This window comes from Mycothermus thermophilus, assembly GCF_041956435.1.
Source record: "Mycothermus thermophilus strain CBS 625.91 unplaced genomic scaffold VTJ04scaffold_5, whole genome shotgun sequence".
Lineage (NCBI taxonomy): Eukaryota > Fungi > Ascomycota > Sordariomycetes > Sordariales > Chaetomiaceae > Mycothermus > Mycothermus thermophilus.
The window spans coordinates 2,192,456-2,216,576 of NW_027191431.1; the positions used below are offsets into that span (position 1 = coordinate 2,192,456).

Here is a 24,121-nt window from a genome sequence, read left to right on the forward strand (position 1 = left end):
CAGCAGGCGAGCCCCTGAAGGACGGCAAACCAGGATTTCTGATTGAGCGCATTCCAGCGGTTGCTTCCTGATTCTGTCGCGACAAGGACCTCGACACAATCAGATTTCTCTTTTTTTCGCTTTGATTTTTGAATAAAAATAAAAAATAAAAAAAATACAAAAATAGTCATAGCAATAATCCGTTAACTCCATAACTTCACAGTCTTCAATTCCACTGTGCATTGATCACCTGACATGTTCGTGCATGCTTGCTCCTCAATGTTTGCGCGTTGCAGTCAGGCATCATTGCACTCGACTCCAGCCACAGCCAACCCATAATGTGGCTGGTGGTCTGTGGCGTAAATGTGGCTGAGGCAATCTTGTTCACCCCTCACCCCGCCATGGCCCGTGCAGACCGCCTCCACCCAAGCCTTCCAGCCTTGTCTTATCAGCTCCCGCCTCAACTCCAATCGAGCCCAATCCGCGCTGTACCTCCGATCCGCGGCACCCACCCAACATTACCGTCCCAAGGCGGCAGTTGAGCAGGAATTTCCCCTTTCAGCGTAACGGGACTCCCTGGAAGCCGAAACACCCTTTCAGGCCTTTAATCGTGTTCGGAAACAACCGTTTCACCGCGAGCCACGACTCGAACCCCACTCGAGAGATACTCCGTCCTTCCCCCTTTGACAGCGGACCCTCGCGCGTTGTCGAGTCCCCGAATACCCAAACCTCGAGGGAAACGGAAGCATTACCGAACCCGTCGACGAGAACCACAACGAGCAAAAAATATTTGACAGACTACCGACAAGATGGGCAACACCACTAGTGCTGTGTTGGACAACATTGTCCAGGGGTCGAACTGTACGGACACGTGAATCACCGAATCCCCTCTCCTACTTGCGCAGCTGCTGTAGTTCCGTGGAAGTGAGGATGTGATGGGGGCCTGGAGCTGACTTGCTGGGGTCACAGTCGACAGGGAGGAGGTGGACAGGCTACGGAAGAGGTTTATGAAGTTGGACAAGGTGGGTGGCTCTCGGGCATGCGGGGAGGAGGGAGTATGGGAATATGTATGCTGATCGCCGTACACAGGATAACTCGGGCACGATCGAGCGCGAAGAGTTCCTCAGCTTGCCGCAAATATCCTCCAACCCGCTCGCCACACGGTCAGTTATTTCGGTTCCAACCTCCTCCCACCCTCCTCCACAGCACATGGAAACAATCATATTGACCCAACACAATGAAACAGAATGATAGCCATCTTCGACGAAGACGGCGGCGGCGACGTTGATTTCCAGGAGTTCGTTTCCGGGCTGAGCGCCTTCAGCAGCAAGGGAAACAAGGAGCAGAAGCTGCGCTTTGCCTTCAAGGTCTACGACATTGACCGCGACGGCTACATCAGCAACGGCGAGCTCTTCATCGTGCTCAAGATGATGGTCGGAAACAACCTCAAGGACCAGCAGCTGCAGCAGATTGTCGACAAGACCATCATGGAGGCCGACCTGGACGGCGACGGCAAGATCAGCTTCGAGGAGTTTACCAACATGGTGGCCAACACGGATGTTTCGTTGAGCATGACGCTAGGTGAGTACAGCTCTCGCAAACTCAATGCATCATGGTGCTAGGTCGGTGATGGGATAGTGTGCTAACCTCGTGTGTGTGTGACAGACCAGTTCTAAAGATCGTGACAGTTGCGGTTGGACGGCTTGATGATGAAATGAATCGCAGGCAGGAGTTGACGACAAATTACCTTGCCTCGTCCATGTTTCTGCATTCCATCTATGGCATATGATTGCTGGGCAGGTTCTCCATATATTGGCCATGGTGGCATGTGCATCCAAGCTTTGGCGTTCATGATGAGCAATGACTTGAGGATTTCTCTTCTCTCTTTGCCTGGCCTTTCGGGCTTCAGTCACAATGTTTTCTATGATAGTACCATGCCATCGTTGAACAATGTATACCGGTGTGTAAGGTCGGGTGCATTTTCCGACCTTGGCCAAGTCATCAATCATTGTACCATCTTTCCATGCAGGAGGTCCACACATGCATTTGTCCGTGGTGGTTTAGGTTCATCAACTCGGAACCTCCAACTCACCTTGCGTCTCTCATACCAAGGTCCAAAGCGCCAATGGTTTCCGTGAAAAGTCAGCAACCATTGGAAAAGCCTGTCACTAAAGAGTCGGTGTTGGGGTTGGGTCATTGAGTCAACATAACAGGGCCCATCAAATATACATCCCTATGAGTGGTTTCTCATCATTGCTTATCTTTTGCCAACATCAGGGTTGTCTTTGCGGCCATCAATAGTATAACACAGTGACCAATATCGTCATGTTATCACCTCGAGTAGGAGACGCAGGCATACTATATAATACATCTCGAGCATTCTGGCTCCCTCAAGGGCCTCCTTTCTTCCAAACGCATGCAGGACATGGCCATATCTTACAAAGACAGAAATTGAGATGAACAAGCCAGAAATCTCGAATCTGGTGCGTTGTTCTCCGGAGGTCGGTACACTTTACCCCCCGCTACATCCTGAAATACCCATAAGCCCGTTGATATTTCCAAACCTGGTGCCCACAGGAACGGAGCACCCCGACATCACGCTAGAAAGCTGTGTTCGTACATCAGGGGGGCACAGTCAGCTATTAAGGCTATCTAATAGGTATACAGACCAGGCCGTGTTGAAACACCTCGTTGAGGAGACTCCGATGCGACGAAGGCAAGCAGATCCCTACCTGTGTAGTGGCACATAATCATTCCGGGGTCATATTTACAGGTAATAAGCTGTTGAACTGAACATTGCTGACGGGTTCCCGTTTGCGGTGAGCAAATAATGGTAATACATGGGTTGCGCAGGTTGCTACCTTGGTGCTATGCAACGGGAGTTGCCGGTCTCGAAGTTCGACTTTCACCAAGCTCATAGAATAAAGGCCATGTTCCTTCGAGTCGTGGGAGAGCATACTGAGGGATAGTGGCATATTGCTTCTGCGCAATCTGTTAGACCAGTGGCTTGAGGTGTGGCAAGAATGGTTATGATACCCGCGGAAATTCGATATATGATCCTGATAAGTCAATATCTCAGCTTTCGGGCTTCTCTTCGGCAGGATATCAAAGGTAGACACTTACCAATGAGCGTAAACAGGAAAGGAACATGTGGTTATACATACATATATCACGAAACACACATATACGGACAAGTTTCATCGAGAACTACTCAGGCAGAAAATGAAGCCGAAAGCCAACCTCGTCACCTGCCTTACCTATACGATTGTCTCGGCCACCCAAACCCCAAATCTCACAAATATTCTCACAGAGCTCGCGCCACTCATCCACTCGGATCTCACGACAGACACGGAGATAGTAACCACCCGTTTTGTGGCTGCTTGCCGCCCCATCGAGGAAAGTGTCTCACCGCAGCGGCTGGGTGATACACGGCCAAGATATCAGCGGAACGGCTGTAATACAGACCTACTGAAGCGGCCGACCGGCCCAGTCGCACACATTGTCCACCGCAAGACGGGGAATGCTTCCAGCTGCGAAACTCGGGTCGCACCGCTTGCGTGGGCTGCGGAACGATGATGTTGATGTTGGGTATTACTTAACAAAACCGACGTCGGTTCCAGTCCGAACTTCGCTGTCTTGCCCTCGCGCTGGTAATGTTGTGCCCCTCGACCTGATGCACAGTCATCGTGTGACAAACATTTCGGACGGCCTGAGCCGGCCGAGGCAGATAGAGGGTGAAGGGTATAGGATGAATGTTCAACCACCTTCAGCTCGGACGGTTGGACATGGTCAACACTGGGAGACTACGGAGTAAAGGAAATGGAATCAGGTCAGCCCCAGCGCACGTCGTCTCTGCTTCCAATCGTTGAGGTAGCGACAAGACATGAAGGCACACGCGCAACAATGACGTACATACATTCATACATGTCCAAGGGTATCGGCGACCTCAGATGGACTCGATGCTCACGGACGGACTGCGTTGTAACCCAAACAAGAAAAAAAAAGGATGAAGTTCTCATTCCTTCGCTCTCATTGGTCAGATGCATCTCAACGCTAAGATTTTAGCGGACCCGGCAGTGTGGTTGGGGCGCACCCTGGGCGCATACGGCTCAGGTCATATGCTCGGCGACCAGGCCAATCACGACGACAAATGGCCCTTGGAGACTCGGTGGACGGCGAGCGGTCGGGGGGTCGACAGCGGTGAGAAAGAAGAGAAGAGAAAAAAAGTGGTCCAGTTGAATGCAACATCACGGCATTTCCGTGTTTAGCAGATTGCCATCCCTCGGATGCACCTTTTCCACCTTTGCTTGCTTGGACAAAGACCGGCGCCCGGTCCTCTTTGTTCAGCTGGCTTTGCAATCGCCTCATGCCCCGGCGAGATCGGCACCATCCAATTGGCACCTGAAGTCCCTCTTCTCGATCCGAACATTGAACCGCTGGGATCGTTCTCATCAGCCGACAAGTCGATCCTGGGCTTCTCGTCTTTCCTGGACGGGTAGTGCCGAAACATTGCTGGATTGATTGCAAACCTGCTGCCGCCGTCACACAGACAATCCCCTCAGTCAGACCCCTCCTCCAAGCCCACCTTGGCTTTCTCCTCTCCAAGTCAAGTCCCATGCAGAGGGCACAGCCCCCGATCTGGAAATATGTACATGTACATACAGGGGTACTTCGAAGGTAGCATAGTTTTGTATCTATCGATCGTACAACCCCCATCGGCCACAAATATCACACGACACTAAAGCCGGAGCCAGCCAACCGTCTCGTCTCCTACTCTCTCGCCTCAACTGCCCCCCCCCCTTTTTTTTTCTTCGCCCAAACGCCTTGACCAGACCGACCTGAACTGGACCATTGTGTGTACATACATCAATAACATAACTAACAAGAAAACAACAAGAACGTATAGGAACCAATTTCGCCGCCACCGCCGCCGCCGCCAACCCAACCCAGTTCCAGCGCCAATCCAGTCCAGCCCCCCAATGAGTCCCTTATCCGTCCAGAGACATCATTCCCGCAGGGTATTATTGAATCATGGCCCACTCTTCTCCTCCCCCGCCCCAGGCTGAGAGGGAGGGTCACACCCAATCGGACCTCCGATGTTGAATGATGTGATTCGATGATGAGAGAGTGATATCTTCCGAGCCCACAAACAATACCGATGCCAACCCAAAGTGTGAGTCGTAGGGTACTGTTCTTCTCTGTGAATGTGTGTTCGTGTGTTTTCCCCGAGGACCAGCCTGTCTTGTGCGTCCATCATTCCGGTTCTCCACACCAGAAACCACCCTCTCTCCGTGATCCAGGCAAGGTAAAGGAGTAAGAGCAAATAGAAAAAAAGCGCCCGTCTCGTTGAGTACATGTGCAACAGAAAGGAAACAACCACCTAAACCTATGTGCCATGTTCACCAAATGGCCTGTACCATGGAACATCAACTTGTCCTGCCTTCCAGAGTACGCCATGAGGAAAGGTGGGGAAGGGAAAAAAATAAATCTCGACTTGCGAGACAAAGTCCTGGAATCCGGGGGTAGCGTGGTGTTGTAATCCGAGATCGATACTTTGCAAAGTATTACAATGAAAGATGTGATGCCGATCATTATCCATGCCGCAAGAGAAGGGATCCTCTACCGTCGGCTGCTAGAAGCCCCTTCGCTTCCGCCTGTTGATGAGCTTTGCTGTTCAAAAAGGTCGAGGCAATCCTCCAAGACTGGACTAAAGTCAGGACTCCGCTCAGAACCCAGACCTCGAGAGAACTTACTATCCACAATCTGCTCCTCCCACACGCCGTACTGGTAATCTACCAGGCCGTGCCTTTCAATGTTGTCGCAGAGCCGTACCAGTTCCTTCCCCATCTTCTTCAGAGTGTCTTGGGATACTATGGTCTGTGGTCGCTGCACCGTGTGCAAACCGGCCTCGAGCATTTCCTTTTCTCTCTGGAACAAGGCAAGCCAGGCGTGATTGAAGTCGTTCCACAACGTGATACGTTCGTCGTGTAGACTCTGGTTGTCTGTCGTAAGGCCTGATACAGCGGAACAAGAGAAGCATGAGTCAGTACAGGGTAATAATTCCCATCTGCGCTCCGTAGCGACAAGAATGCCCACCATAGGAACAGGATCAAGGAAACAGAAGGACCTGTAAGCAAAAAGCCAAGACGTACCTAGGTCAACAACATGGGAAAGAAGCCACTCCGATACCCGAAGAAGCGCCTCGCTGGCCGCAGCGAGATTGCTGCTGCGAATGTTCTCGAAAATGTTCTTGACTTCTCCCTGGTACTGGGCGTACGACTCGTCGAGAGCCGTTGTCGTGGGCGCATATCCCTCTTCCATTCTCACATCGGGGGCAGGACCCGTCTGCGCAGGCATGGCTCCAATGGCCGAGGGAATACTGCCGGCAGAGTATCCGTGCAGGCTGGGCTGTTGATATACCTGTGCGGCGCTGGATGAACCGGCAGCCTGCGATGACAGGCTCGAGGGTCCCGTCGCGCTGCTTGGCTCTTGAGGAAAGTAAGGGGCCGTGACATCGGTTGCCATCATCGGGAGTCCTGCAGCTTGCCGTGATGAGTACGGCTGGCTGGCATCGTACACGCCTCCGCTTTGTGGCCCGCCCGTCTGCTGCACGTTGTACATCATTGTGGGAGGATAGGTGCTGGAAAAACTCTGGGACTGCCGTGAGTCCGCTTGACCATACTCAGGCGCTGCCGAGTGGTAGCCCATCGTGCCCTGCGTCATGGCTGCTGGAGCCGTAAACCCCGCAGCTCCAGCACCCTGATAGTATCCGCTGTAGTCGGTCGAGCTGCTCATTCCCCGGGCCGCCCCTGATGGCGATGGTGCTCCCATCGTTGGCTGTCGGAACCTATCCGACGGCGCCGGCTGGTATGCCGGCCGCTGCTGTGGCCTCTGAGGATGCCGCTGACCGTACATTGGTGGTGGCGCATTCTGCCGCCTCTGGCCTCTGCTGTCGTCCATTCCCCCGACTGAGTTATGATGCGCCCCAAAACAACCACAACCGCGCGATTAGTCCGAACTTCGAGTCAATCGAGGAAACGGAGATACGATGAAGCAACCGGGTGCGCTAGAAGTTCGAAGGAAATGCTGAACGCTCCGTTAGTGATGGGCGGCGGACGGGTTTTCCTTCGAGACCTGGAGCACGATTGTCCTTGAGACCGATGACGAGACAAGCCGCGCGTGTTGCCAACCCCGCACTCCGGTGATAACGTTGGTCGTTTCTTGTGGATTAGTGGCAAAAGTTGGCTTCTTCGTCTGAACGTGTCGTCGAGACGGGGATGGGTAGTTCGGCGGTCTTTGCGTTGGAGTCTTGGAGGAAACGCGTCTAGCGGCCGAAATCCACACAACGCTTTGGATTTGGGAAGGAGAAATAAGGTTTTGCAGAGAGAAGCTGGCTGAAAGAAGGATCCTCGTTGGCGGACTCGAGAGCGGAGGGCACGAAGTTCTCGGCCCGCCGTACGTCCAAGTCGCGAGGATCGAGCTGTCGACGTTAGGGTTTGAGGCGGCGTTCAGGGAACGGGGCTCGAGGACTTCAATCGACGGCGAGAAACACAACAACGAGGGAGATCCCGGATCGGTGCCCCTCGAGCCCAGCCCCGCGTGGTCGCGAAGGACTCGGGATCAAAAGGGTGCTCCGACCGGGAGAAACTGACGAGGTGACGGGTTCAAGGGGCGATCCAGGTTGCGTGGGAGCGCCGTTGTGTGGTCCAGGAGCCCACGTCGTAGTATCCAAAGAGCCTAGCGGGAGATGGGAGATGGGGAGCTCCCGGGAAATGATGTTTGTTTGCTTTGGAAGACGGCGATAACAGAGTTTTTGGTCAACGGGGCCGTCTTGACTTCAACGACAGGGGACTGCCTGGTTGTTGAGCGGATCGGGCCCGTCGCGAACCGCACGTCACTTATACCGCGAACCACGGCACCTGTCCCAACGCTCGGCGCACCGGACACCGGCCGGTCTAGGTGAGAAGAGGAAGGCCTAGGTGGAAGCGTTGGAAGCGCGCAACGACCAGTGTTTGATGCGGGGAGAAAACAGAATCAATAATAAAAAAACGGCTAGCAGCAGCGGCAGTAGCGGCGGCCACACCAGTGGGGAGATGGAATCCTATTTGGGAACCCGGCCGTTGGGCTGAACGAATGGCCAGGAAATGGGTCAGTGATGATCGCTGGAGGAAGAATGTATGATGATCTTGGAGTTGACGTGGTCTGCACATGGATCCTTCCGCGATGCAAGATCCAGATTAGCTTTGGCCGATCGGACAGCAGAGGGTCTACGGCAGCAGCATCCCAGCAAGACGGTACGTACCTGGAGGGTGGCGTGAACTCGTGGTTTGTTTGGCTCAGACATGAGAAGGCGTGGCCGCAGGAGAGGTCAGTAAGGTATTTGGTTGTTCTGGAGGAAGGGGGGGGTGTCAGGCGACTCGGGAGTGAGTAATGGAGGTTATGCCTGGGGAGAACGATCCGAGCCAGCCGGGAATATCACAAACTCAAAAACTCTACAACGACACCCCTCCTTCTGCGCCTCTCTCCACTCAAAAAGACAGACACCCGGCGCCGCACCCACAGGACTGGATCAGCGACTGAGACCCAAGGGCGGGAGAGGTGGATCTGCAACGGGGAGGCTTGCCGAGCTGAGAGAGAGGGCTCGGCGGCATGTGGTGACGACCGCGGTCGTTTGGATCCAGACACGAAGAAAACGTGAGACTTCCGTTGGCACGAAGCGCCTGAAAGATCTGGGGTTGGGGTCCAGTCACTGCAAGAAACCGGACCGAAAGCTCAGTCGTACGGGTAGAAGCGACCACAGCCATGCGAATACCTCCGGATTAATAGCTAACCTCAGGGACGGACCAAAGCAGGCGGCGAAAGGGCCGGCTTGCCGCACGAGCTAAGCACTGCTTGTCGGGGCGTTTCTCGTTTGGCGAAATCCCCTGGTTGAGACAAGCTCAAGCTTGGACCGCTTCTGGGCCAGGCAGGTCTCGAGTCTCTCCGAGACTTAGATGGTCCCTCGGGCAGGTCTGGATACTAGTGTGTTATACCCAGGCGAGCATCCCGAGGTCACCCGGTGACGGGAAAGGGCCAACCGAGGGTCTGAAATGGACGTTTAACGTTGGGTTTGGGGCAATATTATCAAGAGGCCGGTTTGGAAGCAGGCAATTGATGTCTGAGGTAAAGCTGCAGATGATTTCCAGGAACTGCGGGTAGCTGCAGGCCCTCCACGCAGATCAAAGCTGGGGCGTGGGTGGTGTCTCGTGGCCTGTGGAGGTATCCAAGACAAAAAGATGGAAAGATGGAAAGATAGAACGAACACAAAGTCCAGGGACAAGGGTTCAAGACGTACTGGACGCGGGGGAGCTTTCCCTCCCCACAGGCTGGTGACGGCATCCCCGAGTGGCAAGAAAGGCAAGAGGCGGCCTGACTTGGAGCTAGGAAAGAACTTTTCGTTATCTGATCATCACAAGGGAACATCGACCATACAAGAACAGGCCTATGAGACTGGACTCTTGCCGTTTGCTTCAAAACCCTTCACTGTTCTTTCCGTATAGATCATGGGTGTTGGAGGTTGCCTGAGACACATCGACGGAGCACTCAGACAGCCTACACATGGAAAGAGGTGGTGTACCTAGGTACTGGGTGTGGAGGAGAAGCTTCGAGTCCTCCTGCCAGGTTGGAGTTAGGGCGGGCCCAGGCCAACTCTCATCTTCCTCCCCTCACATGAATGAACACTCTGCATGCTCCGAAACATGGAGTGAATTCCGCCAAGCAAACTCCCGCTCCGAACAGCGACCTGTTCGCCCAGGTGACGACATCTCCCGTCCTGCTTTCCGGCCTCGGGCCGGGGGTCGGAACCACCCAAAACTCCAGTTCATGTGGTACGGAGTACCTGTACCTCAGGTACCTGAGGCGTGTACCTAGTTTACTCCGTACACATCGGCGGAACGGATGTCACTCCCCCATGTGGATGCCTTGCAACCAGGAGCTGGGTTTCGGGTTCATCCGAACTCTTATGTACACAACGCCTTGGACATCATTGTCCTGACAACTAGTGTGCGGTGTAACCAGTGATAGATCACCTCTCCTTTCGTCTGGCGTACCCGGCACTGCAAGTCTTGCGAGTGCGCTTCGTCCAGTTATTGCGACAGCAGCCAGAGGCGCAAGCGCGACGACGAAACCAACCAAATCTCATCGCGGAAAAAGCAAAGCGAGATGCCCCAGTGCGTTCTGGGATTAGTGGTGGCCAGGGGCACGAGAATTCCGCTCAGCCCACATGGCTTCGACGGACCCATCCCACTGGATGCTTGACATCATCATTTCCAGGCAAGAAACTGACCGTCACCTCACGCCAAACGAGCATGATCGCGCGGTACGGGGAATTGGTGACGGCCCACCGACTCGGAAGCATTAATAGGGCTTTTGTTCTTTGGTTCGTTACATTGTCGACGAGGTCAGGTTCTGAAGCTCAGCGTTGTCGTCGCTGATGAAAGGACTGGTGATTCAATGAACCCTGGACCCATCTTTGTTGTGTTGAACCCGACTTGCCAGGTTAAGTTGTGGATCTGTTGGCTTGCTCAAGGGCACTGGACGTTCGCCTACTGCAGTGTCGATCCTTGTCCACGCTGGAGCAGGCCCCGCTCGGCCTGCATCTCGGCCTCGAACCCCCAGACCAGGATATGGCCAAGGTTTCAAGGTTTTCCCAAGACCCGCGAATCATGAGCTAAGTAACGTCTGGGCACCTTCTCGAACCGCTTACGAACGCTTGAACCTTGAGCGTGCGCTGGAGGACACCGAGAGCTGGAAAGTTTCGCCACCTTGGGAAAGCCCGATATCAAACGAATTGACCCGTCACCGCCCGCAGTTTCACGCATGAGGACATTTAGCCGGAGCTTTCAGATGTCAAACCCTCAAACTCCCGGGCTTTGCCACCTTCTATGCAAGGAGGGCGAAGAGGGGCCGTCTCCAGTTCAGAAATGTTTGGCGCGGATATGCGATCTCTCGTTACCCGAGCCTGATCCGGACACCGCAGGCGGTTCCGGGTTATCCTGCGGCAGGTCAACAATGCCCCGGGTCTGGGCTGCCATTGACGGTCCGGACCGCAACTCCTGACACATACGACACTCGAATCGTTCAGCCGTATGAAGCCGATGGATGTTGTCGTCGTCGGCATAATGAGCAACAGTTCCTCTGATCCAGAGGAACTGTTTACCGGGAAAAGCCCCATGGCGGCAGCATGAATCCGAGTATTCTGTGAGTCACCATGGTTGACGGCACCACCCAAGCGGGAGAGAGACAACTTCCTGGTGTACGACCATTAGGTCGCGGTATTTTTATTCTGTGTCAGTCAATCTGCGACAGCGGATGTGCCCGGACCTGCATCTGCCCTCCTGCACATCGATCGAAACAGTGCTCGTCATCAGGGGTTTCGATCACCCGCAGTTGCATGCGTTGGCGCACGTCTACGGCACGTAACCCGCACCTGCAGTAACTTATCAAGCATATGTCGTCTTCGACCTGTTGTCCGCAGGTTTTAAGCTTAATCGGACCACCTGTCGATCTTGAACCCAAAGTATGTCAGGCACGGGCCTGGATTGGTTGTGGCCACCTGCGGCGTGACGTTCAGCGAGGGGTACCCCTAGTAGCACTTCAGATGGAAGTGGAGGTGGGATTGACGATGACCTAAGACTACAACCTCAGATGTGGGAGAGTAGGCCATACTGCATACGCCCTCGAGTCAGGGAGATTTATCACCATCAACTCCGTCATTATGGAAACCGTCTGGCCTTTCTCTCGGACTCGGCCACTCAAGATGTGTCCACGGGTGGTTCGTGTCTCAGATCTCCACTGTTTGGCCGGCCCAGACACGAGGAAGCCTCAGGTGCTAGGTATACCGCTGAGCTATAAGGATTGATGTCTGGTACTGACCAACACATCTCGTGCGAGCAGACGGTGAGACATCCTCCCCCACACAACCAACTTTTCTCGTACTTATAATGTGATGCTACATCACTTCGTCCTGCGGCAGGGAGGGTTGTGGGACACGACTACACTCACTTGCGCCTATGCACCAGGTGTTGATCACATATACGGGTCCGGCGTTGCGATCAATCACAACCGGGTGTCGCGGGTAGCGAGTCGGGCATTGTCCGATCCGGCCGGTACTAAGAATACCTCCCGTTATTTCATGCTCGTGATACTTGCTTTTGTGGAGCCTAGGTACAGAACCACTCGCGATTCCATGTGGTTTGGGTGAAACATGTCTTCAAGCGCTCACACAGACGACAATGCTTTGATGAGACTCAGTAGATGGGGCAAGGAAGGGGTACGGGGTACAGACTCCGATGAGACACGCCTATATCCACGCTTCTGGGAACTCAAATCGATACTTTACCCAGTGTTGATTCAAGCAGATCGTGTCATTGACACTTCCGCTCGTCCAGCAGCCGATCTGCTTCGTGCTTACATTCCCAGATCTGTGTTTTAGATCCATGCGTCACATATGTTCATCCAGCGGGATGAACAGAGTCTTCACTGTTGATGCTGGCTCTTCTGTTATGGAGACCATGTTATTATGATTGCACATTCATGTTGTGTTGCAGTGATCGCCACTTTGGGGCCGAAACGAGCAGCCAAGATACAGATTGTCACTGCCCGGTGAACAGAAGAGGACTCGCAACAAGCTATGGCGAGAAGGGGACCGAGTTCAACGTCAAAAACTCGCTGCCGACTGGCATCTAACACTTGAACATATTTCGCACATATGTCAAGAGTAGACGGTTGAACCATATCCGGCTCTGGCAACGCAAAAGCCTCCAAGGGGACATCTAGGTGGGTTAGCATCTTCACGTGGTATATTGTACAGATTGTCATCATTGCTTGAATACAGTAAAGTGTACAGGCAACCACAGAACCCACACCATGGGTCCATGACGACCTGGGAGTCGCCGCAACTTGCCAACCGCCCTCTATCTCTTGACCCATGTTGGGCTCTTCCTGGACTTGACATGGCCGTGCTTCTTCCTCTCCACAGACCTCGGGTCGCGCGTGATGGTGCCAGCTGCGATGGCAAATTAGCAAAGACCTTACTGACACAGCCAACAGTAACATGCAGGAGCTCGACTCACCTCTCCTCAAGTGCGGCTTCAAGGCCGGCTCATGACCCAACAGGGCCTTAGCAATAGCCAGCTTGAGCGCCTCCGCCTGGCCTGTAGTGCCGCCACCCTCAACGCGAGCCCACACATTGTACTTGTCAACGCGGTCCGTCGCATACAGCGCCCAGATGGCACTCTCTCTGTCATGAACACGCCCAAAGTAATCGGCGAGCGTCCTTCCGTTGATGAGCACCTGGCCGTCACCCTCGACCAGCCATGCACGGGCGACCGATGACTTGCGGCGCCCGACGCCCATGGTACGGCCGTACTGGTCGACGACGATGGGCTTCGCCACGTTGAGGAAGCCTTGCACGTTGCGCATGAAGAAACGCAACGCTCGATGGATGGCGCCGGGCTTGAGGTCCGGGTGGATCAAGTGCAGCCTCTTGACCATCTTCATGCATTCGGCATACTCTGTGGCCTTGACGCTCTCGCCGAGCTCACGCTGCACGTCTATCAGCGACTTCCACGCAACGCGCTCGGCCTCGCTGGAATTGATGGTCGGCAGGTGCCGGTAGGCCCGGGAGAGCTTGTAGACCTCGAGGAAATGCTCTTCGAAGACGGGTGTGCGAGAGAAATAGCAGGGCGTAGCCGGCACCGTGCGGGCATGCCGCGCGAGCTTGTAGCTTGACAAGGACAGTTTGCTGACATCAATTGGCGGAGCGGCGGTAAATGGGGTGAGATATTGCTTGCTGATCGGGTCTGATGTTGTGGCCATGCCCCTCTTTGACCCAGGGACGGCGAAGGTCGGGCTTGAGAGGCGAAGAGAGCGGAACTGCTGCTCGAGACTGAGGCATTGTGCTCGTATTGTTGGGCCGTCGAGGGCCTTGCAGACGCCCCGAACGGCCGAGGCGAGCCCCTGCTTGGTAGATGCCATCATCGGAGGTGGCAGGCCTGGCCTTTTGTCATTATCGGGGGGCCGGGACCGGGTGGAAGTCGAGAGATCGGAGGTCCGGGTCGGGGCCGGATGACGGTTTGCTGGGGCTGATGCGGCTTCCGGCGGAACGATTTCGCAGCAATTTTTCCAAGACAGAGCGATGCCAAGACGTGAGTAGGTGGAGCTCGAGCGGAGTGGTCCTGGCCCTGCCTCAAAGCGGGTTCTCGCAAAGGAAGGAGGCATGAATTGAGCCCCACCTCGAACACTTCCTGATTACCCCGCCACATAAATTTTCTTGTGAGTCGCCTTTTCGCTCATTCCATCATCGAGCTTCTCTGTCTTGTTCCCCTCCTCCAAACCATCCGCTCCGGCAGCAGTCCAAGACAAGATGGCGTTCGGAAAGCTCTACACCTACCCGGTATGTTACGCAACGGCGACACCAATCCCACCTTTGTTTCTGGCATTTCTTTTCTCTTTCTCCTGTTCCTACGCGTGCGTGGTTGCTGACTTGCGTCGCGGCACCTCTAGGGCAACCCCCGCTCGACGGCCATCCGCGCTGTCGCGAAGGCCAACGGCCTCGAGCTCGAGGAGGTCGAGGTCACTCCCAGCAGCCCGACCGAGGACTTCAAGAAGGCGAACCCCCTCGCCAAGGTCCCGACCTTTGTCGGCGCTGATGGCTACGTCCTCACTGAGTGCATTGCCATCGCCATCTATGGTATGTGTCATTTTCTTCCCCTCCTTCGTGATATGTCCGATTGCCCCGCCCTGCTCGATGGCATCATCGGCGACGACGGGCTCCGTGCCCCGGGCCCCAGCAACATGATGACCTAGACATTTGCCAATAACAGTTATCCCTATCTGAAAAAACAACTGTGTCGACAAAGTTCTACCTTCTGATCGCTTGCTTTCTTTCACTCGGATTGTCATTGATGCGCACATTGGCTCGCAACCCCGCACTGATAAGGCAACAGTCGCCTCCCAGAACGAGAAGACCACTCTCCTCGGCAAGACCAAGCAGGAGTAAGCCCATCCGCATGTCCCTTCTTACCGAGTTGACCACGTTGCTGACGGCGCACCGCCAGCTATGCCTCGATCCTGAAGTGGATGTCGTTCTTCAACAGCGAGGTGCTCCCCAAGCTCGGCGCCTGGTTCCGCCCCCTGCTTGGCAAGGACCCCTACAACAAGAAGGCTGTTGATGAGGCTGAGAAGGCCACCGAGCAGGTCGTCGCTGTCGTTGAGGCCCATCTCCGCGACCAGACCTACCTCGTTGGCGAGCGCCTTTCCCTTGCTGACATCTTCGGTGCTGGCCTGATCGCCCGCGGCTTCGAGTACTTCTTCGGCAAGGAGTGGCGCGCTGGCCACCCCAACGTCTCGCGGTGGTACGAGACTGTCTACAACCAGCCCATCTACTCGGCCGTCGTCCCCGAGTTCTCTCTCCTCGACGCCCCCAAGCTCACCAACGTCCCCCCGAAGAAGCCTGAGCAGCCCAAGAAGGAGGCCAAGAAGGAGGCTCCCAAGCCTGCTGCTGAGCCTGCTGCTGAGGAGGAGGCCCCTGCTCCCAAACCCAAGCACCCCCTCGATGCTCTTCCCAAGGCTTCGATCCCTCTGGATGAGTGGAAGCGCCAGTACTCCAACAATGACACTCCTGTTGCCCTGAAGTGGTTCTGGGAGAACATCAACTTCGAGGAGTACTCGATCTGGAGGGTTGACTACAAGTATAACGACGAGCTGACGCTCACCTTCATGTCGAGCAACCTCATTGGTGGCTTCAACAACCGCCTTGAGGCGTCCCGCAAGTACCTCTTCGGGTGCGCTTCGGTGTTCGGCCAGAACAATGACTCCGTCATTCAGGGTGCCTTCGTCATCCGCGGCCAGGACTACCTGCCCGTTTTCGACGTTGCTCCCGACTATGAGAGCTACGAGTTCACCAAGCTCGACCCCACCAAGCCCGAGGACCGGGAGTTCGTCGAGCTCCAGTGGTCGTGGGATAAGCCCATCACTGTCAACGGCAAGGAGTACCCCCATGCCGCTGGCAAGGTCTTCAAATAAACGACTAGACTCTCCAAATGAAACAAAATTCAGGCCGGCCATGGTGCTAGGCCAATGAACTTCTGTGTCATGATCCATGGATGACGTGATGATTGGGACATTGTGATGATGGATGGGAAAAGGGATATGGGCTGCCGGGTGGTAAACCGTGCGTTTCCGTCAGCAGATAGCGGAGTCGGACTAAGTGTGTCGATAACGAAATAGACACGCGCAGCGCACTGGCGGGGCCTGTTGTGATGATGAGTGAAATGTGATGCAGTGTATGAACCTTCGCGAGCCATCAAGCCAGTGACTTCAAGCCAATGTATGTAATTTTCATGAGTTTATCTCGATTCGGGGGTATCGCGACGAGATCTAATGTACACATATATCATCAACCAATGATGGCTAACACAAAAGCGCCGGCTCTCTAGTCTCGACATTAAATACATTGCTTCGCGAAGTCTCTTCACTGAAAGCATCGTTTCCGCCGTTCCGTCACTCGTGCACCTCCGCCTTTTCCCACTCACGATCCTCCGTAGACAACCAGTACCTCACATCTTAAACGGCGAATGCCTAATGTAAGCACTTACATCCTCCTGCTTCACCAACTCGGCCAGATAGTTCTCCACCTGCTTCAGCACCGCCGGCTTCTCCTTCATGTCGCCGACGAACTCGGGCACGATGACGGCATTGTGCGGCTCGCTGCGCGCCTTCTCACGGCTGTCATCAATGAGCACCGTGTCCTTCTGGCTCCACTTGACGCCCTCAGCGGCGCGCGGGTGCGAGCCGGCCACGGCGGGATCCTCCCACAGCATCGTGAGCCGCTTGTACACTTGCACGCGGCTGTGGTAGTCCTGCCTGGTGAGGCCAAAGTTTTTGCGGTCCCAGACGCAGACGAGGGCCTGGCGCTGTTGTGGGGTGAAGACCTTCTCGACGATGGCCGGGATGTTTTGGCGCTGGATGGACGTCCAGACGGCCACGCGCACGTTGGGGTTGGCGAAGAGCTTGGCGAGGAACTCGCGCGCGTAAGGGCGGAAAACGAACTTTGTCGGGCGCTTGCTGCTCCCGCGGTGGATGAGGGCACCGTTGAGGTCGAGGACGACGAGGATGGGCTTGGGGTTGGGGAGGGTGACGGGATCCCGGGAGGACTGGGAGAGGTAGGCCTCGGTGGGTTCGGGGACGCCGCCGGACTTTTCGCTGGGGGCTGCGTAAGGGCGGGAGGGTTCTGGTGCGGGTTGTTTTGAATCGCTGAGGGGCAGCATGGCATTGTAGAAGGTTTGGGTGTCATGGTAGAAGCCGGAGGGCTCGGATTCGTGTTCTTCATTCTCGGGTTTGGTCTCGTCGGCCAGGGTGAGAAGCTGCTCCTTTTTCTCCTGTTCCCGTTCCTGCTCCCGTTCTTTTTTCTGAATCAGAGCCAATAGCTCTTCCGTTACCTTTTCCTCCTGCTGTTGCCTCAGCTGCCACTGTTTCGCCAACTTCTTTTCATTAATCTTTTTCCTCCTCTCCACTTTATGTTCCCGGAATCCACCTCTTTCAAGAGGTTGTGTGACACTAAAAGGGCCGTTGACGGGTCGCGCGGCGCTCCTAGACGCCGGAGGATGGAAGCTGGGCACCTGCACTGAGGCTTGCTGGCGTTGGGGATCAAAGGGCGCTGGGTGCTGGGCATACTGCGCGAAGTCACCAGTCATGGGCGGTTGATAGCCATTCTGGTACTGTGGGTGGCCTTGCCAGGATTGTTGGTAGCCCTGTTGGGATTGCTGGTAGCCATTTTGTGGCAGGTAACCTTGCTGGAACTGAGGGTAGCCGTTCTGCCATTGCTGGTAGCCGTTTTGCCATGGCTGGTAACCTTGTTGGAAATGCCGGTGACTTTGATGGAACTGCTGGTGACCTTGGTGGAACTGCTGAGAACCAGATTGCCACTGTCCTTGACCGGACCAAGGTGGGTGTCGGTCCATGGTTGATGAGGGAGCAGGCGATAAAGACGCCTGGCTCAACAGTCGATGAGATAGTATTGGGCCAAGTATTTGGGCATGCGTTGTCGACTGAGATTTTTTATGACAAAGTGGGCGACCTAAGCCTCATTGTTAGTTACACTGAGCCTCATAAAACCACACCATTAAGCCCAGGCCTCACCTAGGAATGGTCGGCAAAGTTTGAGATGGATATCAAAGATTGCAGTCGTGGGTCGAAATGGGCCGAGTTGTCGAAATCGACCCTGGCTGGACCAAGTGATGGTTGCTGTTGGCAGGCATCGAGTCAACATGCCGAAATGTGCTGAACTTTTTTTTTCAGCGACTAAGATTGTGCTTTGTCCCTCCCTCCCAACACATGACCATTCCAAAAGATTGAAAGACGGCCGCCTGCCAGCAGGAGAACACAGGTTCTCTGGGATTTCAGGGTTAGGGGAGTACCACGTCGAGGGTTAGGGTTAAGTGCAAGGACAACTTCGGGGACGAATTGCTCTGTATCCCAACTCCTTCATTCAATGACAGAGAATCAGTCAGGTACATGAAGTGTCATTTGGCATTGGACATATCTCCGCTCAATTGCGGCCTCGTAACCACAGGGCATGCATCAAGTTAAAAGGGCAACGCCAACAGACCACACTCGGATCCATCCAAGAAACCAAACCTGCTCCCATTAAGTGAACACATGCTCGGAAAACCAATGCAAGCAGACCTGCTTATCTACAACAACAACAGCCGCCAACGCCTGTGCCATGCCCGCCGGCCACCCACCGTCGCCGTACATCCATGCATCCCTTGTACCCAAATCAACCCTGAACTTTCCGATATGAAGGTGGCTTCATAGTCCGCCGAATCACCTTCGCCGCGTAGGTCGGAATCAACGACATGGCCAAAATAGCCGCCACCCGCCAGTAGAAGCCCCTGTGTCACTTCAGTTAGCAACCTGTCTCTCATAACCCAGATCGAGAGATTCGGAAGAGGATGGGGTGGAACTCACAAAGTCAGCAAAAACCCCAAATCAAAATACCCTCCCAGAAACGGCACCGACCCGACAAACATGACAAAGGTCGCCAGAATCGACACCACCATGACCCAATGCCACGTCGTAATCTCGATGGCCACCATCAACAGTTCATTGAGCACCAGCGCCGTGTAGCTCACCGCCACCATCCGGGGGCCATCCACCTCCGTCAAAATCTGCGCCAGGCCCTGGATCAGACAGCCTTGGTACACCGACACCAGGACCCAGACGAAAAATGTCCTGTACGAAAGGGACCTGCCCGTTGTCAACTCCTTGTACAGTTCTGGGTACAAGTTCGCCAGGTTTTCGTCGACATCCTTGTCCAGCACGAGCGATAGGACGGGCATGGCCGTGTAGACCGTCGCGTACCCGACCAGCAGCCAATCCTTGTACAAACCCTCCGGCTCGAAGTGCAGCGCGATAGAATACATGGTCTGGCAGACAGCAATGATCAGGCCGCGGTGGATGACGAATTGCGCCAGCTTGGCGGAGCGCTTGTAGCTGTTACGGCCGTGCCAGACGAGCAGCTTGGTGAGGTGGCAGAACTGCGTGATGGAGAAATCGGCCGCCAAACTGGCCTGGCGGCCTTCCTTGCCGACAATACCAACACCCACGTCCGCGGCTTGGATCATGGACACGTCGTTCCCGCCGTCGCCAATGCAGCACACGCGTTTGCGCGTATGGTCCTTGATGAGGCGGGCGACTTCGGCCTTTTGCGTTGGAGAACAGCGGCAGGCGACGACCGTGGGGAGCTGTACGGCGACGGAGATGAAATCGGCGCGGAAGTGGGTGAGGTAGAGCGCCAAGCTCTCGCCATCGATGAGTAGGCACGAATCGGTCTTGCTGCGCAGCAGATCGAGGTTCTCCCTCGCGGCGTCCTTGCGGCGAAGTTTGGCAACCGTGTGGATGTACTGTCCGCGCGCGACGAGTTTGGAGCTGACGGCGACGCAGCGGGCCGTTTCCACCTTGTCACCGGTGAGCATCCAGATCTTGATGCCCGCGTTGCGAAGGAGTTCCAGCGATGGCTTGACGTCGCGCTGGAGCTTGTCTTCGACGCCCGTGACGCCGAGAAGCTCGAGGTCGTGCTCCAGGTAGCGGGAGACGACGGCCTGCATGCCGGCTTCGCGGCCGCTGATAGCCAGGGATGCTTCCTGGTAGCGGGCCGAGAATTCGCGATATTCGGCGGCGGAGAGACGCTTACGGCCCACGACCAGCGTGCGAAGGCCCTCGCGCGCCATGTTGGCGGTTTCCTCGTCGAGCCAGTCGTTGGCGGCGACGATGGAGCTCATGACGGTGTCAGCGCCTTTCTGGTAGAACCAGATCTCGGAGCTGTCGGTCAGCGGTGGTGGCGAGCCGCGCTGCATGCGCGGATAGAACTGGACAATGATTCCCATGCGCTTGCCCTCCGAAGTGAAGGGGAAGATGTCGAGGATGCGCACCTTGACCACGGGGCGTCCCGCCTGGGTGGACTCGAGCACCATGGTCTTGCGGTCGCGCGAGGCCAAGCGCAGGCCGACTGACTCGGTCCAGCGAACGATGGCGATCTCATCAGGAGAACTGGCTTGGTATGAACGCACAAGACGGCCCTCATCGTCCTCCTCAGTAGTGGGCGTCACGTTGTGGCAGAGCGCCAGCGCCAGTACCACGTCACGGACGCGGGATCCGATTTCGCGTCTTGTGCGAGTGGCACCGGCACCGGCGGCTGATGAGTGTGAAGTGGACGGAGTCACCAGGGCATGACCGCCTGGGGATGACACTAGTTGGAGGCCTTGGCGCACGTATGTCGAGACCTCGTCCATAGCATCCGTGGCATAAGAGACAGTACCAACATGGATCTTGCGCATCTCCATCTCGTTTTGGGTCAGAGTCCCGGTCTTGTCGCTAAGCAGGTACTCAATGCGGCCAAGATCCTCGGGGATTGTGCTGGTTCTGACAACGGCTCCGGGCATGCCAGGATCGCGCTGGATGAACCAAGAATAGACGCTTTTTCCCATGTCCAGATTAACCCTCAGGCTGATGGGTACGATGGTAGAGAAGAGAACGAGGAAGCGCATGATCTTAATGTACCACACATTTCCCTCAGAACTGCTAAACCCTTCCAGCGCAACCAGGATAATGGAAAGGGCGAGTGTGAGGAAACAGAGAATCTTGGTGAGCGAGTTAATCTCATACTCCAGGAGGCCTGTCTTGGAGCGGGACGGCGAGGTTGAGAGAGCAGACCGTGTCTGCGGCCCGGTGTAGATGATTACCGCCAAGGTTGTGGCATGCGACGCAATGACCGTGTTAGCCCATGCCGTGTTGTCGATGGAGAGGGGTGCCGCCTGGACGCTGCCGTCGTCGGTCGAGAAGGAGTCGGCGCTCATAGCATCCTGGCGTGAGGGGAGCAATTCCAACGTGCCCACGAACTCGTTGACCTTCTTGTCGGGCTTGCCACCAGTGACACGCAGACGGACCAGCTCCTCAGTGGCCAGGTTCTGTGATAATGGTGACGCGAGGCGCAACTTCCAGTCCGTCTCACCGTCCAGCTGGTCCGTCCGGATAAAGGTCTCACCGTTCGAGCCTCCCTCGGCAGCCTCTGCTCCTGAATCTTTGGCCGTAGCTTCCGCGCTGGAACTACCCTCACTGGCGGGTGCTGGGTGGTCCAGGAGCAACGACTCTTCTTGTGGCGGCTCAGCCTCTTCGTCATAGGCGGTTGCGATTGACTCATTTGACAGACACTTGAGGATGACGACGTCAGCGGGCACGCGATGTCCCTTGCTGAGCTTCAGGACATCGCCGACCCGCAGATCACGCGCCTTCTTGCTGACCTCCGACACGACCCAGGAAGGCCTTCGGCGTCCGGTTCCCTCGGTGTGCTCCTCCTCCTCCTGGATGTCAGATAACCTGTCTGTCTGGGCGACACGATTCCGAGCCCCCTTGCGGGCATGCGCCGACTTCATCATGCGCCTGGGACGCGGCGCACCCGGCCTGCCTGGCTCATCGAAGCGAAGCACAGTGTACTCCTCCGAGTTGGCTTCATTGTCGCGTCTCCGCCGCTGGATGTCGTCGTAGGCCTCCTTTCCCAGGGTGATGACCAGCACGAAGGCGAGCGGGGCAATGTAGGTGGAAAGGTAACCAATGCGAAGGGCAGGAATTGCCTGAGACAGGGCGACCAGGAGGAAGTACATGTTGAAGAAGAAAGAGAATTCGTTGTAGAGAGTGACGGGCAAGAAACTCCAGGCGGTATACTTGGCGTTGGAGACAACATTTGGCGGGAAGCGCGTAGACTGTGAGGAGCCGACAGCCACGAGGCGCGATGAAGATGGATCGTCGTCTTCCTTCTGGAGATCCTCCTCCTCTTCCCCCGGGGCATCGTTGTGGCGAGCGCTAGACCCTGACATGAAGCTGGGCAGCCTCAAGCCGACGCGGCGCAATTTGTCGCTGGCGAAGGAACCCCGGCGTCGGCCTGGACTGGCGCCATGCTGGCTGAGAAGCGGCGCATCATCCCCTCCAGCACTGGCATCAGAGTAACGGCGGTCGGCGTCGGCGTCCCTCGAGAAAGGATCGTGGTCTCCCGCATGGCCGCTGCCCAGCTCGCCGTAGCCGTTGCGTTTGGCGCCGCGGCGAAGACCGCTCATCCGGAGGGTACGCAAGGCAATCCTTGGGGCTCGTTGCTCGGAGGTGGAGGGGTTGCGAGAGTGTCCTAACAGGCTCCTCCCTCGAGATTGATCGGAGGCGGAGGGGGGCTGGGGATCAAGCTCTTCGATGTCGATGTCGAGATCGGAGTCGGAATCGTCGGCCGGCGGCTCTGGCGGCTTGGGGGTGGGATGTGATGTGGATGGAGGCATTGGGCACCGTCGTCAGCCCGAGATAACAATGGCCTGCGACCAGGTCAAGTGCCAAGTATAGGTCCTCGGTAGACACTAGATGCTGTGGTGGATAGCATGCAGCCGAGGATCCGTTGTTTTGGTGGTGATGGGGCTGGCTCCTCGGATTTCCTATCCCCACTTCTCGTCTGTTTCTAGACTGGCGGCGCTATCATGACCGAGTTGATGTTGGCGATGTGGTTGTAGATTCTCTGGCTGTGGCTCTCGGGTCTCAGCGGTGCAGAGTCCTGGTGCAGATCCGATGAGGCCAAGCCAAAACAAAGTGTGTGCTGTGTGTTGCTGTTGCTGCTGTCTGTTTGAGGTTAACGAGTCGGCCAGCGAAGCTCCATGGTGTGGTTGTGGCTGGTGGTGTCTCGTAGAATGCCGATGGTATTTTTCCCCCGAAGCTTTCGGTTGGAGGTGCAACTTGTCAAAAGTTGGAGATCCGTCTTGTGTCTTGCGTGGACAATGACGACTGTCGCCGCGCTGCATGCAGTTCGGGCGGCGGAAGAGGAAAGAACAAGGACAGGGTCCTTAACAATATATGTGGGTCATAGATCCTTGTGACTGTTATAACTGTTAATGTAATTGCTTAACACCCAAGCCTTTCCCTTAACAGATACGTCCACGATAAGACAGCCATCTGTTAGTGCATGCCTCCTCCAAGCCGTCGCCGAGGCTGCTGAGGCCAACGCTGCCATTCCATTTCAGGTCTCTTGTGCCGCTGCCAGGGCCCATGTGAGACACCCGCGCTCCCGTTCCAGTTTGGTTCAGGTGCAAGCCGTTGAGTTGGGCCTGGCAGAACGTGCAGCATCCATTGTCGCATCCCGGATCTTGCCAACTTTCCACTTTGGAGCTCCAAGTTGCTTGTGTCTCGAGATCCGGCACATCGCATCATTGTTTTTTTTCTCACTTTCTCGACCTCTCTTGAGTCTGTTCTGTCCGCTAGAGACTCGCCATTCGACAGCCACCACGTGCAAAAATGCGCCGCCGCTAGCAGTCTGCTTTTGCTTGTACAGTGCCTCACGAGTATGCATGCTGTTTTGTCCTTCCCCTTTTTTCCTTGGTGTACAAAGACGTGACGTGACAGGGATGGAGACACCAAGCTCGATCTCTCGTCTCTTCTCTCTGCTTCCCACGTTGCTCCAACAGCATCTTATCGGGCATTCAACCTAATGGCTGCTAATTTTTCTACTTCTTAATGATTTCTAGTATTTTTCCCTTTCGGATTCATAGCGTATCGGCGACTTCGTTTTTCTAGA

General features: G+C 55.5%; 9 protein-coding genes across 9 annotated transcripts; 4 read left to right on the forward strand and 5 right to left on the reverse strand.

The window, feature by feature from the left end:
- Positions 1-788: 788 nt before the first annotated feature.
- On the forward strand, positions 789-1,655 carry VTJ04DRAFT_7852 (uncharacterized protein; the record flags this gene model as incomplete). The annotated part of the gene is made up of 5 exons (XM_069366224.1): positions 789-840; positions 949-1,001; positions 1,069-1,142; positions 1,226-1,560; positions 1,645-1,655. 5 exons carry the CDS (start codon positions 789-791, stop codon positions 1,653-1,655), a joined length of 525 nt encoding a protein of 174 aa, XP_069217180.1.
- Positions 1,656-5,137: 3,482 nt separating this feature from the next.
- VTJ04DRAFT_7853 (uncharacterized protein) lies at positions 5,138-5,518 on the forward strand (the record flags this gene model as incomplete). The annotated part of the gene is made up of 2 exons (XM_069366225.1): positions 5,138-5,284; positions 5,345-5,518. 2 exons carry the CDS (start codon positions 5,138-5,140, stop codon positions 5,516-5,518), a joined length of 321 nt encoding a protein of 106 aa, XP_069217181.1.
- Positions 5,519-5,598: 80 nt separating this feature from the next.
- VTJ04DRAFT_7854 (uncharacterized protein) lies at positions 5,599-6,939 on the reverse strand (the record flags this gene model as incomplete). The annotated part of the gene is made up of 3 exons (XM_069366226.1): positions 5,599-5,681; positions 5,733-5,993; positions 6,132-6,939. The coding sequence occupies 3 exons, from the start codon at positions 6,937-6,939 to the stop codon at positions 5,599-5,601; spliced, it is 1,152 nt and encodes a 383-aa protein (XP_069217182.1).
- A 138-nt stretch (positions 6,940-7,077) lies between these two features.
- Positions 7,078-8,630, reverse strand: VTJ04DRAFT_7855 (uncharacterized protein; the record flags this gene model as incomplete). The annotated part of the gene is made up of 2 exons (XM_069366227.1): positions 7,078-7,592; positions 8,540-8,630. The coding sequence occupies 2 exons, from the start codon at positions 8,628-8,630 to the stop codon at positions 7,078-7,080; spliced, it is 606 nt and encodes a 201-aa protein (XP_069217183.1).
- Positions 8,631-12,932: 4,302 nt separating this feature from the next.
- Positions 12,933-14,238, reverse strand: VTJ04DRAFT_7856 (mitochondrial 37S ribosomal uS9m domain-containing protein; the record flags this gene model as incomplete). The annotated part of the gene is made up of 2 exons (XM_069366228.1): positions 12,933-13,024; positions 13,092-14,238. 2 exons carry the CDS (start codon positions 14,236-14,238, stop codon positions 12,933-12,935), a joined length of 1,239 nt encoding a protein of 412 aa, XP_069217184.1.
- A 145-nt stretch (positions 14,239-14,383) lies between these two features.
- VTJ04DRAFT_7857 (uncharacterized protein) lies at positions 14,384-16,044 on the forward strand (the record flags this gene model as incomplete). Its single annotated transcript, XM_069366229.1, has 4 exons — positions 14,384-14,413; positions 14,524-14,710; positions 14,967-15,015; positions 15,078-16,044. The coding sequence occupies 4 exons, from the start codon at positions 14,384-14,386 to the stop codon at positions 16,042-16,044; spliced, it is 1,233 nt and encodes a 410-aa protein (XP_069217185.1).
- A 533-nt stretch (positions 16,045-16,577) lies between these two features.
- Positions 16,578-17,981, reverse strand: VTJ04DRAFT_7858 (uncharacterized protein; the record flags this gene model as incomplete). Its single annotated transcript, XM_069366230.1, has 1 exon — positions 16,578-17,981. One exon carries the CDS (start codon positions 17,979-17,981, stop codon positions 16,578-16,580), a length of 1,404 nt encoding a protein of 467 aa, XP_069217186.1.
- An 818-nt stretch (positions 17,982-18,799) lies between these two features.
- Positions 18,800-22,841, reverse strand: VTJ04DRAFT_7859 (uncharacterized protein; the record flags this gene model as incomplete). Its single annotated transcript, XM_069366231.1, has 2 exons — positions 18,800-18,914; positions 18,991-22,841. The coding sequence occupies 2 exons, from the start codon at positions 22,839-22,841 to the stop codon at positions 18,800-18,802; spliced, it is 3,966 nt and encodes a 1,321-aa protein (XP_069217187.1).
- A 96-nt stretch (positions 22,842-22,937) lies between these two features.
- On the forward strand, positions 22,938-24,095 carry VTJ04DRAFT_7860 (uncharacterized protein; the record flags this gene model as incomplete). Its single annotated transcript, XM_069366233.1, has 4 exons — positions 22,938-23,006; positions 23,067-23,142; positions 23,827-23,888; positions 24,072-24,095. 4 exons carry the CDS (start codon positions 22,938-22,940, stop codon positions 24,093-24,095), a joined length of 231 nt encoding a protein of 76 aa, XP_069217188.1.
- Positions 24,096-24,121: the final 26 nt, after the last annotated feature.